General features: G+C 42.9%; 1 protein-coding gene across 5 annotated transcripts in view; it reads right to left on the reverse strand.

Moving 5' to 3' along the window:
- SMARCA2 (SWI/SNF related, matrix associated, actin dependent regulator of chromatin, subfamily a, member 2) overlaps positions 1-20,492 on the reverse strand; it is a 178,891-nt gene that overhangs the window by 92,465 nt on the left and 65,934 nt on the right. For all 5 annotated transcript variants that reach the window (XM_030293896.1, XM_030293899.2, XM_030293898.1 and 2 more), the window contains 7 exons: positions 19,910-20,073; positions 18,492-18,558; positions 17,712-17,822; positions 14,801-15,043; positions 13,292-13,405; positions 3,382-3,489; positions 2,703-2,789 (listed from right to left, as the gene is read on the reverse strand). In XM_030293896.1, the coding sequence (XP_030149756.1) occupies positions 2,703-2,789; positions 3,382-3,489; positions 13,292-13,405; positions 14,801-15,043; positions 17,712-17,822; positions 18,492-18,558; positions 19,910-20,073 (894 nt within the window). The remainder of the gene's footprint in view (positions 1-2,702; positions 2,790-3,381; positions 3,490-13,291; positions 13,406-14,800; positions 15,044-17,711; positions 17,823-18,491; positions 18,559-19,909; positions 20,074-20,492) is intronic.

Raw genomic sequence — 20,492 nt, forward strand, 5'->3', positions numbered from 1 at the left:
GGGCCTGCCCACTCCACACGCAGCCACTCCCGGCTAGATTTTTGGGTTCTGTCCCTATCTCCAAGAGACATAAAAACCACAGAGATGGTGCGTGTCGGTGCATGGTGGCAAGTTGAGGAATCAGCAGCATTTTAAAAATGCTGTTTTCGGGGCACCTGGGTGGCTCAGTTGCTTAAGCGTCCGACTTCAGCTTGGGTCATGATCTCGAGGTTCGTGGGTTCAAGCTCCGCCATCAGGCTCTCTGCTGTCAGCGCAGGGCCCGCTTCGGACTCTCTGTCCCCCTCTCTTGCTGCACACCCCCCCTCCAAAACTAAACATTTAAAAAAAAGTGCCGTTTGTCATTTCCCCGGCTTGCAGGTGCTCTGGGGAAACAGTGGGCCCACAAGAGAGGCTGGACTTCCGGTATGATTTTGTAAGAACAAAGGTTGTGGGGCAAACAATACAAAGACAAAGGCAAAATGCGTGCACCGACTCTGGGCTGTATGGGTGCTATGTTTGCCAAAACCGTGAGTCTCCTTTCTAGGAAGATGCTTCTGAAAGTTTTTGTGATTAAAAACAAAAATGTAAATCAGACTCTGTCTCTCTACTGAGTGCTATTTACAATGTAAAGGGGCGCCTGAATGGCTCAGCTGGTTGAACTTCTGACTCTTGATCTCGGCTCAGGTCATGATCTCGAGGTTCGTGGGATCGAGCCCCGCATTGGGCTCGGGGCTGACAGTGCAGAGCCTGCTTGGGATCCTCTCTCTCCCTCTCTCTCTGCCCCTCCCCTGCTCGTGCTCTGTCTGTCTCTCTCTCTCTCAAGATAAATAAATAAATAAAATTTTTTAAAAAATGTAAATATGCACGTATTGGAGGGCATGTTACTTAAACTTAGCTCCTTTGATGATCTTCTCCCTCAGGTTCTCCGGACGGAAAAGCTTGAGGGAGGAAGACGTCATCCCCCTTCCTGACACGACCTCCCATGTTTCAAAGGCTAATTTTTGCATGAGAACCAAAATGAAATTAGGTTCACACTTAATTTTCGTAACTTGTAAGCCCTCAAACCCCTCTATGCATACGAATAAATATCTTAAAATTGTTTTGCGGGCAAAATGGGTGGGTGATGGGTTAGCCTGACATGACCCCAAGTCATTTTCATCATGAAGACATTTTATTGGCTCCCCACGCCCCCCCAGTCACAAACCAATGTAAATCCAACACGAATTCGTTGCTACCTTTGGTCTGTTTAATATATATTGTCAATTTACAAGATGCTTCCGATCTTATTTTTTCTTTGAGGTTTAGCCTCTGCCAGTCCTATAATCAATCTGTCACCATGAGATGACAGGTCAAGCACACTGAAGTTTGCAGATGCTGAGAGATTTTCACCAGGTCACTCAACAAAGTAGCCCGGGACGTGGCCTCACGCCCCATGGTGCACCCACCAGATGCTCCTTCACTCTGTGTCTAAATAGCTGTGCCTTGACAGTGGGATCTTTTTCCTTCTTCTTTTTGTTTTTTGGGTGTTTGTTTTTTTGTTTTTTTTTTTTAGTATTGCTGCAGCTGCCATTTTACTGGGATCCAGAACTTGTTAGCCTATAGCTACTCTGCCCCATGCACAGTGGTGACAGCAGTTATCAGGATGCCTGGGACAGGTTTCTAGGACAGGCACAGAATGTGCGATAAATACTCTTATCTGACAAGCGTGGTGACCAAAAAGAAGGGAGAAGAAAAACGAACCGTCAAAGTCAAGACGATTTGAAAGTCAGGAGTATGGCAACTCGACTTTTATACTGTAATTATGAAATTTCTCATTTCCCAGAATCTTCGACTTATTTCCTTTTTTAACGAACGGGGGCAGGCACTGGAGGCCTGCGGTGGCTTGTTCCCTGGAGCACCTGCTCACGTGCCGTGGACAGCAGGCACTGCCCTGGTGTGTAACTGCCACAAGGGCCATACACATCAGCAGCAACGCTGAAAAATGGGAGACTATAGTTTGTCTCCTTTTCCTTCCTGCTCAGGTCAATTGTTCCCACTGGGGTGAAGTTCTGTCAATTTAGGAAACTTATTTGCACGCAGTGAACAGGGAGGGAAATGTCCTCGCCCCTAAAAATAGCTCAGTGAGACCAGAGCGTCAGGATAAAAGCCGGGATTTACACTGTCGTGATAGGAGCCAGAAAGGGGAAAAAAAAAAAAAAAAAAAAAAAGCAGATCGAAGCAACAGACCAAAGTCAGCGTCTTTTACAAAGAACGTTTCGAGAACGTCTTCCTCTTCAACAGGTATAAATACGTTATTTTAATATTTTTTTCACAGCATCCTTCTGAGGAAGCTGGCTGTATTCATCATTACCTTCAGTTTCGCAGCTCCTACCATAACAAGGCAATTCACAGCACTTACCCAAACCCACATAATGAGCCAGAGCTTACAATATTTTCTCACTACTTTAAACCCTTGGTTATAAAATTCCAGCTGCTCAAGTGCTTGGTGCCAATGAGAATCCGTAACCAGAAAATCCGTGTTTGTTAATTCTGCTTGTCGAGCTATCAGAACATACGTCTGCAACCGCCATGCATATTTTAACCCTCTTTCTTCCCTCTGTCGTTCCTTCCTTCTTTCCTTCCTTCCTGCCTTCCTTCTTTCCTACCTGCCTTTTTGTAAGAGTCGTTTTCACAGGACAGTACGATCGGGATCAAACTCAACACAGAGCAGAAGAGGGACTCACCTCGATGTGCTGGAACATATATGGGTGGTTGCAGATTTTCCTCAACTGCATAATAGTGTTCATAAGTGTCTTGGCACCTCCTTTCCCCTAAGGACGAGGGGAATAAAGACAGAACAAATGATTAATCGATCAGATACTCCCTGTTTTAAAAAGTAAGCTTTTATAGAAAGGGCCATAGGGTCTTCTAAGTAACCTATGCGTCTTGGGGTCCAAAGCTCCTGTTACACAGCTGTTCCCGAGTGACATAAAACATCTCCCTTGGGACTAACTTGTCCTACGGGAGGGAATTCTGTCGAGACGATGGCTTTGCGACCTGTCTATTCCCCAGAAGCCTGGAGAGAGAAGACAGACCAGATGCCCGGGGAGCGGCACCGGATTTTAAAACCTTCTAAGATGCCACCCCACGCTTAGGCAGAATATAGTCCCTGCAGAAGTGACATGAGCAGAGCTGAAAACTATTTTAGTGAGAGGAACACACTCTGTTCTCCATGCCCCAGTGCAATTTGCGATTGAAGAGGTTAAGAGATTTCCTACGGCTGCAACAAGAGCTAGAGAAAAGGCCCCAAAGTGTGCTTTAACAAATCAGCATTGGCAGGGACGCGTCCCGGGAGTATGTGATGTCACGGCCGTGAGAAGACGCATAATGACACCCTGAGTTGCACTATTTTCTGTGATGTACCTTCTTATCTTTCTCGGAACCATCTGTGAGGAGGATCCCTTTGGCTTGCATATGGCGATAGAGAATCTTCTGCAGGGCTGACATGTCACACTTGATCACATATTCAACCTGGGCGAGAAGAAACAGCAAGTAGGTAAGAGGAGGGAGAAGGTGCCCGTGCTCAGAAGGCTGTTGAGGCGTGGCGGCGCGTGCACTCTCTGGAGCCCTGCAGGTGCCTCTGTTTCCCCTTCTTGGATTCACAGAGCGCAGGGCGGGATGGGGGTGGTGGGGGGGACCACGGTCATCACTCCTAAAGATACCATTACGACGGAGGGACCTTCCAAAGGTTGTAGGTAACTGAGGCTAGGGTCATGTTTTCTGAAAATTCTTGACTTGTTCCATATTTGAGAAAGGGGGGGGGGGGCTTGCAAAATGTTCAAATTCAAAAATGTCCCATACAGAGTTTTTTCTTAGTATTTCTTCTGCTTCCTGGCTACACCCTCTCTCATATGAACAGAAAAACAGCGACTGGCCAATATCCCAAGATTTTCTGTTAATCATTTTTTTAATGGTCATACACAGCGACCCCAGTACTGGTCCAAAAGTGAGGTTTGTAATAGCCCTAGGTTGACTACCATTAATCTCTGCTTTTCAGAGATGAGAGAATACTACCTGTGAGGACGGCAGGTGGGCAGGAGGGGGGGTTGCGGAGAGGAATCAATCCAAAACTGGATGCAACTTTACGACCTTCTACAGAGAGCAAAGCCTCCTGTGCCTCCAGTTGGACTATTGCAAAAAATCCAATTTAAAACAGTTGGAGGGAATTCATGTGCCCTTGGCTTAACACGCACCTGCAATACTTCTAGCACGTTCTTAATGCATAAAATCTGCCTTGATTATTTCTTAGTATTATTTTCTTTATTAAAAAAAATCCCCAGAATACAAATGTGCAATTTTCATAATAAACGTCACATAAATGCCTAGAAATCTGCAGAATGTGATTAAAAGTCAATCAGCAAGCTGCCTAATGTTTAATAAACTGATTAAAAACGATCAGGTTATTTTCAGCTCTGAGGGCCAGGGCGAGGAGGTCACAGATGAAGAGAAGTTGAATATTCATTCAGTTGTTGCGTCAGAAGGCACCTTTGTCAGCCCAGATAGAGCGGCAATTAATAGCCTTCCGCCACCTGTTTTGATGCACCGACTAAGACTGGAGAAAGGCTAGCGTCTTTGCAGAAAAGTTAAGAAAAGCAAGCGACCTACCATATGCTTTTCGTTTGGAATGACCTTCTTGGCCAGAGAGGAAAAACCAAAATTTCAGGGTCATAAATTGAAATTCAAGTTCAAGTTTCATAAATAAGAATGGACTTACAACAGGCTGTCTGTTGCAGATACCTGACCCTGTACTGTTTTCACAGCACGTCGACTTTTTCAAGAGCTGTTCGCTGTCGGTGAAATTTGATCATGGTGAAGAGCAGTATTAGACAAGTTCAGACCGCAACAAGTTAGAAGCATAAAAATGGCACCAAGGGCTAATATCACCGAGCTCTTCCTGCGGACCCGGCCCTGTGCAAAGGGCGTTCTGTGCCTTCACTTATTTCACAACACGAGAGCTCTAGGAGAGGGTTAGATGTTGTGTCTGCATTTTATACAGAACCTGAGCATCAGAAAAGTTGACAGTCTGGCTCAAAATGACAAGGGTATTTGATGGTAGAGTTAGGACTGGAGACAGAGATCACTCTTTCCAGCTCTATGCTAAGGATGACCAAGGCCATCCAAGGCTACTCGGCCAGAAGGGATGGCCACCACTTGCTTTAAAGTGCGTTAGGGAGCAGCAGATACAGATATAGGGACAGATCCCCCAACTCCCTTCCCACCACTTAGCTACTGCTAAGCACTGGAGGGGAGGGACTTTGGGAAGCGGGAAGCACATATGATGACACCATGCAGACAGGGAAACCAAATACTCCTGCAGCACTCAGGTCAGCAGAGAGGTGAGCCCATCCCAAGGATCCAACAGCTGATCTAAGAGGAGAAGTCTCCCTCACCCTCCTCCCCTGCACCCTTAGGGGGAACCGAAGAGCAGAAGCTGCTCTGATACACATGATCAAAATCACCGTCATAAGCTTCACAACTGTATTTGACGTTTGCTCCCTGTACCTGCTCAGACAACTCCAAGCTGTTTTGTTTGACTTTATACTCTTCTCTAGGCCTGGGGTTGGGGTGGGGGGGTTACTCTTAGTGCCTCTTTTCTAAAAAATCTTATTCTACCTTAAGGGTTTTAAGAAGTATCTTCCCAGTGGTGCCTGGGTGGCTCAGTCGGTTAAGCGTCTCTCAGTTTCAGCTTGGGTCATGATCTCATGGTTCGTGGGTTCGAGCCCTGCCTCTGGCTCTGCAGCAGCCCGTGTGGAGCCCGCTTGGGATTCTCTCTCTCTCTCTCTCTCTCTCTCTCTCTCTCTCTCTTTCTATCTATCCCTCTTCTCCTCATGCTGTCTCTCTCAAAATAAGTAACTTAAATATATATATGTATAGGCATATATAAATATATCTCAAATATATATATATGTATAGGTGTGTATATATACACACCTATACATATATATATATATATATATATACACACACCTATACATATATATATTTGAGATATATTTATATATGCCTATACATATATATATTTAAGTTACTTATTTTGAGAGAGACAGCATGAGGAGAAGAGGGATAGATAGAATATCTATATAGATAGATAGATATATATATATATACACACCTATACATGTAGATCTCTTCCCCGATTACCGTATCTATCAGAGTCAATTTCCCCTTTCATTTCCCTCAAAGAAGTAGTTATTAAGCTTTTCTTTTTTATTAAAAAAAGGTTTTTTTTTTTTTTTCAACGTTTATTCATTTTTGAGAGACAGACAAAACAGAGCGTGAGCTGGGGAGGGGCAGAGAGAGAGGGAGACACAGAATCCAAATCAGGCTCCAGGCTCCGAGCTGTCAGCACAAAGCCTGATGCGGCACTTGAACTCACTGGCCACGTTATCATGACCTGAGCCAAAGTCAGAGGCTTAACTGACTGAGCCGCCCAGGCACCCCAACTATTAAACTTTTTTGAAGGCATCCCCTTCTCAGGTAGACATACGAGAGCACATCTTCCCAACACATGCCCATATATTTGCTTATGAATTATATGTAGGCACTAGCTTTAATATCTAGAGACACACATGGCTCTTAGGGCATAGTCATCAATGTTAAGGGCAGCTAATTTATTTCAAGGGTCCAATTTGACGACATCTAATTTTTTTTTGGCCGATTGCAGCCCAATTACCCTATGATGTGGTTAATAAAAACTCACACCAGGAGCAAGAGAGGCCGGACTGCCTTTTTCTTACTGTTGACTTATGCTTATGCTCTTCTTCTTGCTTTCAACCCGCAGTCCCTTGTGGAATCTTTTTAAGTCCTTTGTCCGTTATGGGGGCCAGGAGTGTTGCGTTAGTTAAAATCAGACCATCCTACATCCTCTGATCTGGGTACAGGGAACTCAGCATAGCCTCGCAAGAGGCAAGAAGTGCAGAAGCCGGGCTGTGAGGGTGGGTGGGGCTGCCAGATGCCTGGGTAGTGGTGTTTCCCCTCACACTCTCCCTGGGGATGACCTACCTAATCCAACTCAGGCACGTGACTCATTTCTCCCGTGCACACCGCATGGGTACCCATTCCAGTCTGTATGCTAAATGTCAACAAAGCTTAATTTTTAAAAATATTTTTCATGTTTATTTATTCTTGGGTTATATTAACTTTTAAAAATAAAAAAAAAAAATTAAGCTTTGTTAGGGTGCCTCGGTGGCTCAGTTGGTTAAGCGTCTGACTTTGGCTCAGGTCACGATCTCGCGGTTTGTGGGTTCGAGCCCCGTGTCAAGCTCTTTTCTGATGGCTTGGACCTGGAACCTGCTTCAGATTCTGTGTCTCCCTTTCTCTCTGCCCTTCCCCTGCTTGCTCTCTAAGAATAAACATTTTTTTAAAAAAGTTAATATAAATGGAAGTTCTAAAACCTTCTTTCCATACCCCAGTGGACTGCCAGTACGCACCCCTGCCCAAACACACTCCCTGAAGGGCCTGCTCTGGAGACCTCTGCCCTGGAGTGCTTGAATGCCTGCATTACTCATCCACATGGGCTGGATGATGTTGCCTTTCATGCTCATGTCCTTGTTCAAGGTGAGTAGACCTCGTCTCCACACCATGTCTGACCTCTCACACCATGTCTGTTTCTGGTGTGGCTCCCACATCTTCTAGCCCAGCCATACACACAGCAGGCAGGCAATGAGAGCTATGTGTTGAGAAAAGGGCAGCCTGAACGATTATTAAGTAGACACAGAGACCAAGAGGAACCAAGTGAAAGAAGTTTCCATGATGCTCATGCCCCTTAAACTGCCGGGTCAGAGAGATGTGATGGCACCTGATTATGGCATGAACGCAGAAGTTCCTTGAGATATGCCGGTGCTGCAGAAATGAACTCTGTGCCTCTTTAATAGGGAGAATCCCCCCAACAAGTGAGATTGGCGAGGGCCACTGGGGCTATTTTTGTTCATGTGTGAAAGTGAGGTACTGAGCTACACTCAGAATAACTGTCTCCTAAGAATTCTTATGTTAGTAAATGACCAAACTGGTCCCTACAAGGAGCCACATCAGGTGACTATACTGGCCCAGAGTCTGCTCCACACAACCCTATAAAAGTTTTCAAGCTTTAGCCATAGTTTCCTCCTGAATACTACTCTTCACTTTCAACTTCCCTCCCGAAAGGATATGTTACTGGCACAAGCGATGTAGACTACGCTGTGTGACATATTACCACTTTCTGAACTGAGGTTTCCAAACAATAACATTAAATATTTGCAAGTCTCAAGTTCTGGAATCTGTGGTGTGAGAGCCCCGAAGTAATGATTAATCACATCAAGCACTCCACGGATTTATATAAGGAAGATACAAGTTGCCCATCTAAGGGAAGCCTGTTTGTGGTTTTACACAGATGACATCAAAATCAGGATCGATTTTGGGTAGGTCAGCCTCTAGTCAACCTCAGGCATTGTACACATATTTGAGCACATTTAGACATCAGTATGTACACAGCCGATTGCAAGTAGAGTTGCTTCTTGATTATATGAATTAACAAAGTGGAGAGTCAGCATAGACGACCCCAAATGGGGGCTAAATCGCAAAATCAATTTTTATTTACTTTACGTTAGGTTTTACATACGTCCTTTTGTATGAACTGCCTTTCTTTCCTGAGCGGAAGGAATGGATTTCATGTGACAAATTGGTGGTGGTGTTGGAGGCACTGGGGGGACAGTACATCCCCCCTGCTCATTAGATGTATCATTAGACTTATTACATTATTAAATACTCATGGATTAAAACAAATTTTTATTAAAAACTCACCTACTCGAGCTAATTTTTCTATGAAACAGGGCTGCACATCCCAAAATTCTGGCCCTTAGATGCCTGTTTTAGTTTCATCAGAGGGAGTACAGGTTCCTGAGCCTACTCCAGCTACACTAGACAGAATTACTGTTTAATACATATGGAATATATTTTGTATTTTGAAGAGTTTTTCTGTTTTAAAACTCAACGATAAGAAACGATCCAATAAAAAAAAACAGGAAAGAGATTTGAGCACCATTTCATCAAAGAAGGTATATGGAGGCCAAATACGCCATGAAAAGATGCCCAACATCAGTGGAAAATGGAGAAATGCAAATTTATGACAAGGTACCAGTGCACCCCTGTTGAAATGGCCAAAAAGGTCAAGAAAGCTGATGACACTCAAAGAGTACGGACGAGAATGTGGAGGAAACGCCCAGCTCAGACACTGGTGCAACTGCAAAATGGTTTAGGAAGCTTAGAAAACAAGTCAGTTTAGAGAATTTCCTGTAAAGCTATGTGTACATTTACCACAGGACCCAGCAATCCCACTGGAGTGAGATGAAAAGCTATGTTCACGCAGAAACCCGTGCACAGTGTTTATAGCAGGTGGATCCACAATCATCAAAAACCAGAAACAACCCAACTGTCCCCTCAAATAAATGGACAGCCACCCCACAGTGCACCCACAGACCAGAAAGCTACTCAACAATACAAATGAGGCAACCATTGATACAGGCAACAACTTGGATGGAGCTCAAACGCACTGTACTGAGTGAAAGAATCCAGATGCAGAAGGTCTGATGAGACACGATGACTGATTCTATCCACGTGACAGTCTGGAAAAGGCAAAGCTATACGGATGGAAAACAGATCAGGGGTCGCACGAGGCTAACGGTTCCAGAGAGGATTTGGCTAAAAACAAGCAGCGCCAGGGGATCTGGGCGGGGGTGGGGGGGACTGGGAGGTAGAAACGTTCTGTATTTTGACTGTGGGTACGGTTAACAGGATTATGCATTTGTCGAAGCCCACAGAGCTGTATACCCGAGAGACTAGATTTTATCATATGTAAAGTTAGAAATAAAATGAAAAAACACTTTCCTAACTGGCTGCGTTTCATGAGAGCATTTGAGAATTCTTACTATGGAATATGTAGCCTTTTCCTACCATCAGCCATAATTCCTATCCAGTTCTTTATACAGGTTGAGAAAGACATACACGTTGTTTGTGGTGTCTGATTTATCACACCTGTAATAGGTATATATAATACATACACGTGTGTGTACATTTTATCATCTGTATGTTTACACATATCACATCTGTTATACGTATATGTAAAATACAAGTGTATGTAACACATATACATCTATGTTTATGTATGTTATACCATCTATATGTTGGCATGTATTATACCTGTGACATGCATATGTAATATATACACTATGTATGTAATATACACACGTGTCTATGTATATGATACCATCTATATGTTGGTATATGATATATTACGCCTGTAATATGTGTATGTAATATACACACACATGCGTGCAATAAACATACATATATATGTAATACACACGTGTATGTAATAAATATACATATATGTATATGTATATGACACCATTTCTATGTTGGTGTATGCTATATTACACCTGTAATATGTATATGTAATATAAACACACATGTATGTAACACACGTGTGTGTGTGTGTGTGTGTATACACCATCTGTAAACAGATGGGGGCAGAAGGAAGCTCCTTATCGCCCCGGGATGCCACTTTAATGACCAACCAACTTCCCTCAGGTAAAAAAGCCTAACAAGACAAAAAAAGAAGAGAAGGAACACAGGCCAAACCACATCAACAGCTACATGCACAAGCAGTGTGATTAGCTCCCTACTCACCTGGAAAGGTTTATGGGCACAGAATGGGGGAGGGCCCCAGAAAAGGCAAGGAGGAGCGGAAGGTGACAAAGAACTTGAGGTGAACACAAAGGAGAACTTCAAGTCAGCAGCAGACAGAGCAACACGTGTAGACAGTAAGGAACATGGCAGCAGCAACTGTCACTGGTCCAGGGTGTATCGCATGCCAGGCTGAGACTTAGAAGTGCCACCTCCATGAATCCTCTCAACGACTGTAGGAAGGCAGGTATTATTTATTTTCCAGTTCACTGAGACTCACTGGATTAACTGACCAACGCCACACGGTTAGTAAGAGACAGGCAGTGGGGGACCCGTGTCCGCTCCGGCAGGCAGGGCCCGTTATTCCTACTCCACGAGCTGCCTCCATAAAAGGCAGCTTATCCACAGATAATATACCACATACAGGGCATTTACCATACATCAAATAATACTCTGGGTATTAAAGAATATAAAGTGTAGTTTATGCAGAAGACATGCTCTCGAAAATCGAATCCTAATTTTTTTTTTTTTAAGTTTATCCATACTCAGGAAGCTCTCTTGTGAAAGGAACAGTGAAAAAAAGTAGTTTAGTAAAGCAAAGAATTCCTCTGTGACACAAACTGATCACCCCATAACCCTTACTCTGGGCAAGCTGGGAGTTTTATATAATGGGTTTTCTTTTCTTTTTAACGTTTATTTACTTATTTTTAGAGCGAGAGGGAGAGAGAGAGAGGGAGACAGAGAGAGACAAAGAGAATGCACATGTAGGGGAGAGGGGCAAAGGGAGAGAGAGAGAGAATATGAAGCAGCCTCCATGCTCAGGGCAGAGCCCAGCACAGGGCTCGATCCCACAGCCGTGAGATCATGACCTGAGCCGAACAAGAGTTGGATGCTTAACTGAGTGAGCCACCCAGGCGCCTTATATAATGGATTTTCTTAAAACAGGGCATACTTCCAGCTTGTGATGTGTTCTTTTTTAAGATTTTTTAAATAAGTTTATTTATTTATTTTGGGAGACAGAGAGCGAGCGGAGGAGGGGCAGAAGAGAGGGAAACAGAGAATTCCAATGTCAGTGCAGAGCCCAGTGTGGGGCTCGAACCCACAAACTGTGAGATCATGACCTGAGCGGAAGTTGGATGCTCCACCAACTGAGCCAGCCAGGTGCCCCATGTGATGTGTTTTTAAAAATCTGTCTATATTACCCAGTCCTGGAAATAAGTAAACAAAAGTAACAAGTATTATGAAATGAATAAATGAAGGACTTCGGTTAGTTACCTTTTATTTTATACTTCTAAAGAAACAAAAGAAGTATAGGATACGTTAAAATTATTAACACCCACTTCTATACCTTTCAGGATGTCAGTAACAGTATAATGACAAGTAGTTAGAGGGGGCCACTGACCAATGGACCCATGCCCCAGTTTATTCAAGAAGTACGGTCCAGTAAGGGGATTACCCAAAGACACCAAGACCACAGGAAGTCAAAGAAATATCAACCACATTCAATCCCCAGGATGCATTCATTAGCAAAATAAAATACTTATTTAGTCTTCTGCTGGAATAAGAATGATATAAGGACTGTATTTATTCTTAATTCCTTTTTTTCCTGACTGTTAATGAGTAGGGAAATTAGGAACAGAATTCGGTCTTAATAGAGATCAGCTTTGTATACTACCCTGTCAACTCCCACTTAAAAAATGAACAGGATGAGCCAATCTGTCCAAAAAAATAGAGCCCTTACACAGAAAAACACAATGATGCAAAATATACATTTCTGAACTGGCTCATCTATGGAGAAAACTCAAATCCAAATATCTCATACAAGTCAAATACAATGTCAAACAATCTATCTTTAAGACAATATAATTTAGAACTCAGAAGTGTGTGCTTCCAAAATAGGATCAGAAACATATTAAACTAATACCCAGGTCAAACCAAAAAATGTGCAGGGAAGGGCTCAATAGACATTCTAAGGCGCTGAAAAGTCCTGATAAATACCTGCCTAAAAGGTTCACAGGAAGTTACTTTTTATGGTGCAGGACAAAATCCCTGTCCAAGAATAATTAGATGATGTGTCTATAATTTGCAGGAACTCTTGTTTTTCACTTACTATCAGAACAGTGGCATCACAAGCATCACAAGCATTCAATAAATTTCTAGGAAACCTGGCAAATGTCTAGTAGGCCTTTTGCTGATGATTCAAGCCCCAAACTCATGTCCTTGTTTGACTCACCAGCACACCAATTCTGTGGCTCCTGCAAGAGTAAACTCAATAAGGCCAGTAACTTTAAAAAAAAAAAAAAAAACCTTAAAGTTACAGTATAACATTAAACGAACACAAGGTTAAGGGAAGGTAAGTTAAAGCTAAGATGTAAGCAGACTCTATGAATTTGCTAATTTTATAAAATCTGCCCCAGAGCCTTAGGAAACCGGGCTGGAGACACCAAAATTTCCCTTCTCTCCCTACCCTAAAATCTCTAGCTTCTATCAAACAAAAAAAGGACATCACGCTATTTCCGCGACACCACCTGTGACTCAAACACAAGCCTGCTGTTTCAGAAACACAATTGAAGGGGCAGAGAGAAGCCACCATTTTTTTGATTTTGCAACATACTTTTTCTGGCAGCTGGGATTCAACTTCTTTCTTCAGCCTCCTCAATAAAAATGGTCTCAACACCTTGTGCAGGCGCCTGATGATCAATATAGTTTCTTCTTCATTCAAGTCCACCTACAAGAGAACCTCAGGTGAGTCGGACATTTTTTTTTTTAATGATGTTTCACTTAATAACACTTCAGGCTACCTTTCTTATTTGTTGCAATACACGACTGAAATTGTATGTGCAGCACGAAGGCCAGGTCATTCATTACCTCTGAATTCTCTTCCCACGTGCCAGGTGGTAATAAAATGGACTCTAAATGGGTGTCTTTGTCTTAATGTGCAGTTCCATGGGAAAGGGGCCAGAGCCCCCAGCTTCCCAGTTGAGAATCTTTTGGATAGGATTGCAACAAAGCCTTACTGAAGACTGAGACAGAACCCGAGGGAAGGGGCAAGAGTTCGTGTGTTCTCACTCGAAGCTGAAGCGTTAAGCTAGGCTCTTAACTTGGATTGTCTCCGATGCAGAAACACACCAAGGCCATGTGGCCTGAACATGAAAAGAAAAAGAGAGCAGATCTAGTTTGTGTTGGTGAGCTTCCAAGCCTCTCTACCTCACTCTTCCTTTCCTCTGCCCTGATCTCGTTCCATCCTCTGTATACATAACCTCGTCTAGAACCTCTGTGTCACCTTCCTCTATGAACCTCTAGGGGGCAGATTTCATTGGTGCTGCTTTCTACACACGGGCAAGCCACTGAATTTCTGACAAAGGGCAAAGATCCCTATAATGTACTTCAAAATTCAAGGGCTGAAGAGTTCCAACATAAATGTCTCGACAGCTTTCTAAGTGGCTTTTCAATCCCACAGTTAAGAAACCACTAATCAAAAGGACAGGTACCCATTTCTTTTCTTGCAATGGCCCGTGTCTTCCTTTCAGAAATGAGCTCCAAGACAAAAATTGATGGTGGAAGGAATGAAAATAAGGAATGTGAAAATGGCTGCTCCGGGATCTGAGGAGCATTTATATAGACACGAAACTGAGGCTCACACAAAAGCCGGAAAAAAAAAATGTGTACAGAGAATTAGTGTGGACTAGCTCAGTTTTACACACAAATTCTTCAGGGGGATATAGTTTGACGAGAAGCCCAAGTTTACAACAAGGAAATATCTGTTTTAAGGTTTGTGCTCAATTGGTTCGGTTGATCTGGTTAAACTGATTCAACAAATATCTCCCGTTCATCCTCCCTGTGGCCCTTGTAGATAAACATTCCAACAGTCAGGAACATTCTCTGCTGGCCTACTTAACATGTTGGCAAAAGACCAAGGACCTAGATTCTAGGATCCTAGACCATTTTCCTAGGACAGAAAATAAGCCTGGAAAGAGAACATATGCATCCACTGATTAGCTCTGTAAAGTAAGCAACACTGTAAACCACCCTACGGGCTTTCTGTGGCGCTAACATTCTTGGCTTTGGGCTCCTTATGTTCATTTCATTCCCATACGTGGAAATACAAAAGTTAGACCAGTACCCTTTCTCCAGTCATGGCAAATGGAGCATTAAACCACTGTTCAAATGTGCTGCAGCTCTTAAAAATCGTGGGGAGGAGGAAGTTAAGGAGGGCCCAGAGTTCCGGGAGCTTATTCTGCAGTGGGGTCCCGGTCAACAGGATCCTTCTGGGGGCCACATAGTGAGTGTTCAAGACCTGAGTCAGCTTGCAGTGGTGATTCTTCATTCGGTGGCCTTCATCCACTATCATGTATTTCCACCGAATCTGTAACACATGAGGAAGGACCAACATGTGGTGAGCTAGGGAAAATACCACAGGCAGGCAGTGGTGAGGAAAACCAAAGAATTCATACTTTGTGCATAATACAGTGTGATTCCCCCTAGGATAAAAGAATCTCAACAGTCTATTTCCCGTACCTGATGGATCACGTAAGACGTCATGTGATGATGGAACGTCAAAGCCACAATGCTGCATAGGGGCCATGTGATTCCAAACCACCCTTCCCAAAGAAGGGAACTTAGCCCAGAATGAAGTGGTCGGGCCAGGACTAGCTCCTGTGTCTCGCCCCCCAACACCCTTCCTATTGATGCTATCTCAGATTTAGTGTTCATGCTGCCTCTGCTCCTAGAAAGTACAGAATAGAGCTCTCCACTTAAAGCAGAGATTACTGACTGGTTTTCCAAGGTGGCGTCAGCAGGTACTTAGAGCTGAGCTCTTCCGGCTTCATGCCTTCTTTTCTATTATTATATTGGCTGACTAGTACCTTTGGGGCTTGGCTCAGCTCAGTGTTCTTTTTTCTTTTTAATTTGAATGAGTTGCTAACATTTCAAAGTTGGAATATTTCACATAAAAATCTGGACATCCAGCTTCTCTTAAAAAAGAAGAAGATCTGGCAACTTGGAGTCTCTCGGTTCAGACAAATTCCTTACCTGCCAGATCTAGGATCACTCTTTTGAGATAGCTAAAATGAAAGGACATACTCACTAGCACTGAAGACAATGCTAAAATATCATCCCTCTATTTGTGCCAGAACTTCGGAATTAAACACAATCTTCTTTCCCAGCATGACTACTGCTTTAAAAATAAAGAATGGCCATATGACACAATCTTCCCTCCTAAGTCTACTAGACACTGGCCCCTTCCTCTCTCATAACTTACCCTTCAGCCCTCTTCAAGGTCACTGGTCTCAGTTTCTTTAAGTGAGAACAATAAGGAATGTGCCACTAAGCCTATTCATTCCCTACAAAACAGTGGAAATGGCCAAGAAAAGCATCCGGTGCTCAGATGTCCCTGGATCCTGCTGCAAAGCTCCCAGAGAGAGGAGGGAGACTAGCAAAGTATTTTAGGTGGTTCCTGCCTTCCTCATGAGAAGTGACGGTAAAATCGGGGGAAAAGAAATAAAAGCATCCGCCAGGCTGGGATGTTCGGGTAAAAGAAACTACCAGAGTTTGGGGTTGTTTACTCTTCTTTCACCATTTCTAAGAAAAGCGTTTAAGAACCAAGCTGTACGGACAACTGTCCCAAGCTTACCAATAGTATGAAAAGAGGCCAGCAGATAAAAATGTATTCAAGTAAGCATTCTAATCTAATTTCCTAATTTAGCTTATGACCTAACAAACAAGGAATCAGGGGACGCTGATTTTGCTAATTTGCTAATTTACCAATTAGGTCTTCTGCTTGGGCAAAATATTACTACCCCTTTCTATAGCCTCAGTAACAAATAAAAGCAATTCATCTCATTACCAGGCATCTCTGATGAATTCTGAAATTACATACGCAGAAGATGTGATAGGGTGTTTTTTTTTTTTTTTTAAAGAATCTCAAATGTGCAAACACATTCCCGCAGTAATATTGAAAACATGTCATTTTTGACATGTTCAATGTCAAATTCATCTCTGGGCCGGAGGAGCAGGAACACAGCACTATTGCCACTGTCATCTCAATTATTAAACCCCCCTGGGAGCACACTTCCTGTATGTTACTTCCTGTGATGCCACGAAGGGAGCACCCCATTCCCAGAGCAAAGGTTTAAGGCAGAGAGAGAACAGGTCCAAGAAACAGGGATTCCGTTCAGTTCTGGCCATAACTTAGTTTCAGATTATAGCACTTCGGTAGCACCGTGGGGGGGAAAGAAATTACCAAAGGGGAAAACGAAAGGAAGTTTTCATAGTTGCTCCCATGAACCAATGTATTTCTGTCATTCGGCAAGAATGCATCAGGAGGCAAGGTGATATAAGTGAAAAACACTTTTCTATTTTATGGCTAAAGGACAACTTAGGACGTACAAATTAAGAGCCATGAAGGTTGCAGGTGGAAAAACAAGCCTCTCTCAGCTTCAAGTAAATAGAGAAACAGCCCAGAGTAATTCAAACAATAGCCCATTATTTTCCCAGGAAAACCTAACACAGGAATAGCACCAAAGCCCCAGCCTGGATGAATGTTCGTATGGAGAGGTGCCCACTCATCTTTGGAGAGACAAAGGCACCAGAGGAATGAAGTCACGCAGCTGACAATAACCCAGGGCAGCAAAAACAATTATTTCTTCCACAAGCAGGTTCAGGGCCACTGGAGAGAAAAAGAGTTGCAGAGGGAACCCAGGTGAATTTCTTAAGAGATGTAAACTCATTAACTATGAGAGGCTAGGTAAGAGAAGCAGAATCAATGACATATGCCAAAAAAAAAAAGCATGCATAAAATTAAAACCCAAGACCAAAATATATCTGACTCTGCAAGTGAGCGAGAGCGAGAGTGAGAGAGAGAGAGAGAGAGAGAGAGAGAGGGAGGGAGGGAGATGAGAGGGAGAGGGCAAGGGGAAGGGAGAGAAGCCATCTAATGATCAAATTATAGTAGCGAGTATAATTTGGGGAATACTTTACGCTCCAGTGCAATGGTCCATAATTAGAGGTAAAAGAATTTTTTTTTTCAAACATACCTTTGCAAGAATGTGCTTGTCTTTGATAATGTACTCATAAGTAGTCAAGAGGACGTTGAATTTGCCACTCCGCAGCTGGGGGACAAGGGAGCGACGCATGGCAGGGGTGCCCTGAATGGAAAGAAATACATACATATATACATATATATATATATCTCAATGGAAGTAATGTGAGCATTTTGTCTCACTATTCATGGCTTAATGGAGCCCAGACACGTGACTGAGAATTGCACATATATGCATTATCATATACAGGATCCATTATCCAGGAAGAAAGTGCTTGGCAAAATCGCACACATCTGGACAGTTTTCAGACCCTTACAGACAGGCTTTCCCAGTGAAAACTGAGGGTGGGGAAAGAGAGAAAAGGAAATTATGGCAACCTCGAGGTAGCAGAGACCCTGCTGCCCTGCTGGAAAGCTTCATTTCTATGGGACCGTGCAGCAGGCAGCCCACGCGCCCGGGTAATTGCGAACTTTGCGGGAACCGTGGGCATAGAGGCACGCGGAATGCGTGATATTTGTCATTTGTATTACTCTCATCAGAAACCTCGCAATATGATAATTAACAATTTTCTTCTGCATTTCACTATCTGAAAGTAATTATGGTTTATTACAGTAATCTTCTTGGGATGATTAACTCACACTGTTTGGTACATGATGTACATGACAAAACTTTACAACCAAATACAGTTCACAGATGTGCATATGGAACGAAGAAAAAAAAATAGGGTCTATTTTTTGCTTCTCCACATTTATATATAAATACAGCATTCCAAACCTTGTAAGAAATTTTCACCACAGAAGGAGCCCATTTGTCAAATTCATATGTCCAGTTAGACAGAGTCCTATGGAACAAAAAAGAAAACATTCAGAGAAAAAGGCATTTGTATGAAAAATCAGTGGTTAAAAAGATGTTCTTATTCATGCTCAGGCCTCACCTTGAAAGGGGCTAGAGACTATAAATTATCTCAACTAAGTATCTCTTTTAAAGGTGTGGAAATAAGAGATAAGTGGAGAATAAGACGCCCCAAAGCATGACAAGTGTGTGTGTGAGTTCCTAAGAAATCTCGTAAGGAAAAATAAAATTAATGCATAAACATAGAGGGGGAAGAAAAACCTTAGCAATTGCCAGAGTGATGTGGGGACTCTTTAGAAGCAGCCATGTAAGTGCACAGAAAAGTTGAGTCAGGAAAAAGAAATTTTATAAAAAGCACATGAAAATATTAAATAAATATGTGAAGATAGAGTAAGGGAAAAACATTGAATGCCCTTTTTTTTTTAAATCCCTGAAAACATCACCGTAATATAGGAGTCTGAACATGAACAATATAGGTAAAGAGCAAAATATATACTTGAAACGTAGATATAATACAAAGGATGTCTAAATACCACGGATTTGGATAATGCAGATTCAGAAGGCTTGCAAATAAAGAGTCCTCGTTTGGACCGAATTTGCAAAGGCTAAACCAGAATCCTTTTTTTCTCAAGGTCCAAGACTGTACCAACACTGGGATCGACAAAGATCTCAGGGACTAAAACTGTAATCTAACACCCACAGCCAGAGACCCCATTCTGGAAGGGAGGCTCTTCTGAACAGGTATTCCTTCTCTCAGAAGAGTCAGAGAAAGACCTCCGAGGAGACGCACAGTGGGCCAGGCTCTGGGAACTGAATGGAGAACAGCAAGACCCATCCTGATGGCTGAAATTAACCTGCATGTACCAAAGGCAGTTTAATGCAAAATTCAGTTACGACTGTGATTTAGCTTCTGCTTTAAAAGATACAGCGAAGGCAGGTTGAATAAGACATACTTTTTGAATTTCTGCAACCTTTTGGAAATGGGACAAGGGAAAGCTATCAAAGAAATCTTTAAAAAAAAAAATATGTCCAAGCCTTTCCACCTCGGGAGTCACTTAAGGTGTCACAATGAATAAGACCTAACTGTGCCCTGTGCAGGCTGTGTAGACTACAGGGCTAATGGCTGATAAAATCACTTTGTCCTGTGTTTAAACAGCCATTCAAAGAGGCCGGGGGTTGAGGGGGAGGGTGGGCAGTGAAAACCTAAATCCAGATTAGATGCTCTTGCTAATCCCACGACCTGCTAAAATTCTGCCTTAAATGAAAAAACAAAGATGAGCTACTAAGAGGGCAATCTACAACCTAGGGAAGGATAGTGCGAAATAAATGACTTTACTTACGAAAGGGGAACAATGATGAGATAGGGGCCATTGAGTCTTTTGTGCTCCATCAGATAAGTGATGAGGGCAATGGTCTGTATGGTCTTTCCTAGCCCCATTTCATCAGCTAAGATCCCGTTCAAATTGTTATTATACAGGGAAACCATCCATTCCAGGCCCTGGAGCTGAAATGAAGAGTAATTGCTTCAATTATCCAAGATCTGCACAGGTAATTAATACTAATACAACTCAAGTGAGGCTGTGACTTCTTAACTCCTCGGTGCCGTAGGTTGCATTTCCCACAGTAGGCAAGTGGGGGGAAGCACCAACACAAAAAGAATTTAAAATATGAGCCTGTAATCATTCCGGCTGCTTGGCAGGTGCTAAGTGTTAATCAGATTTAGAAATGACGGGCTGCAGCATACTGGTGGGATTTTAAGCAGCTTTCCTGCTCATCCCTACTTAGCATTTCACAGTATATGACATTCCACAGTGATTATAAATGAAGAAAACCCAAACTAAAATCCATTCCAACCACTTCAAGAACAAAAAGCCAATGTGAGGATTAGAGACAAACAAACCAGAAGGCAGGTTTGGCACACAG

Source organism: Lynx canadensis, chromosome D4 (assembly GCF_007474595.2).
Source record: "Lynx canadensis isolate LIC74 chromosome D4, mLynCan4.pri.v2, whole genome shotgun sequence".
In the NCBI taxonomy this organism is placed as follows: Eukaryota; Metazoa; Chordata; class Mammalia; order Carnivora; family Felidae; genus Lynx; species Lynx canadensis.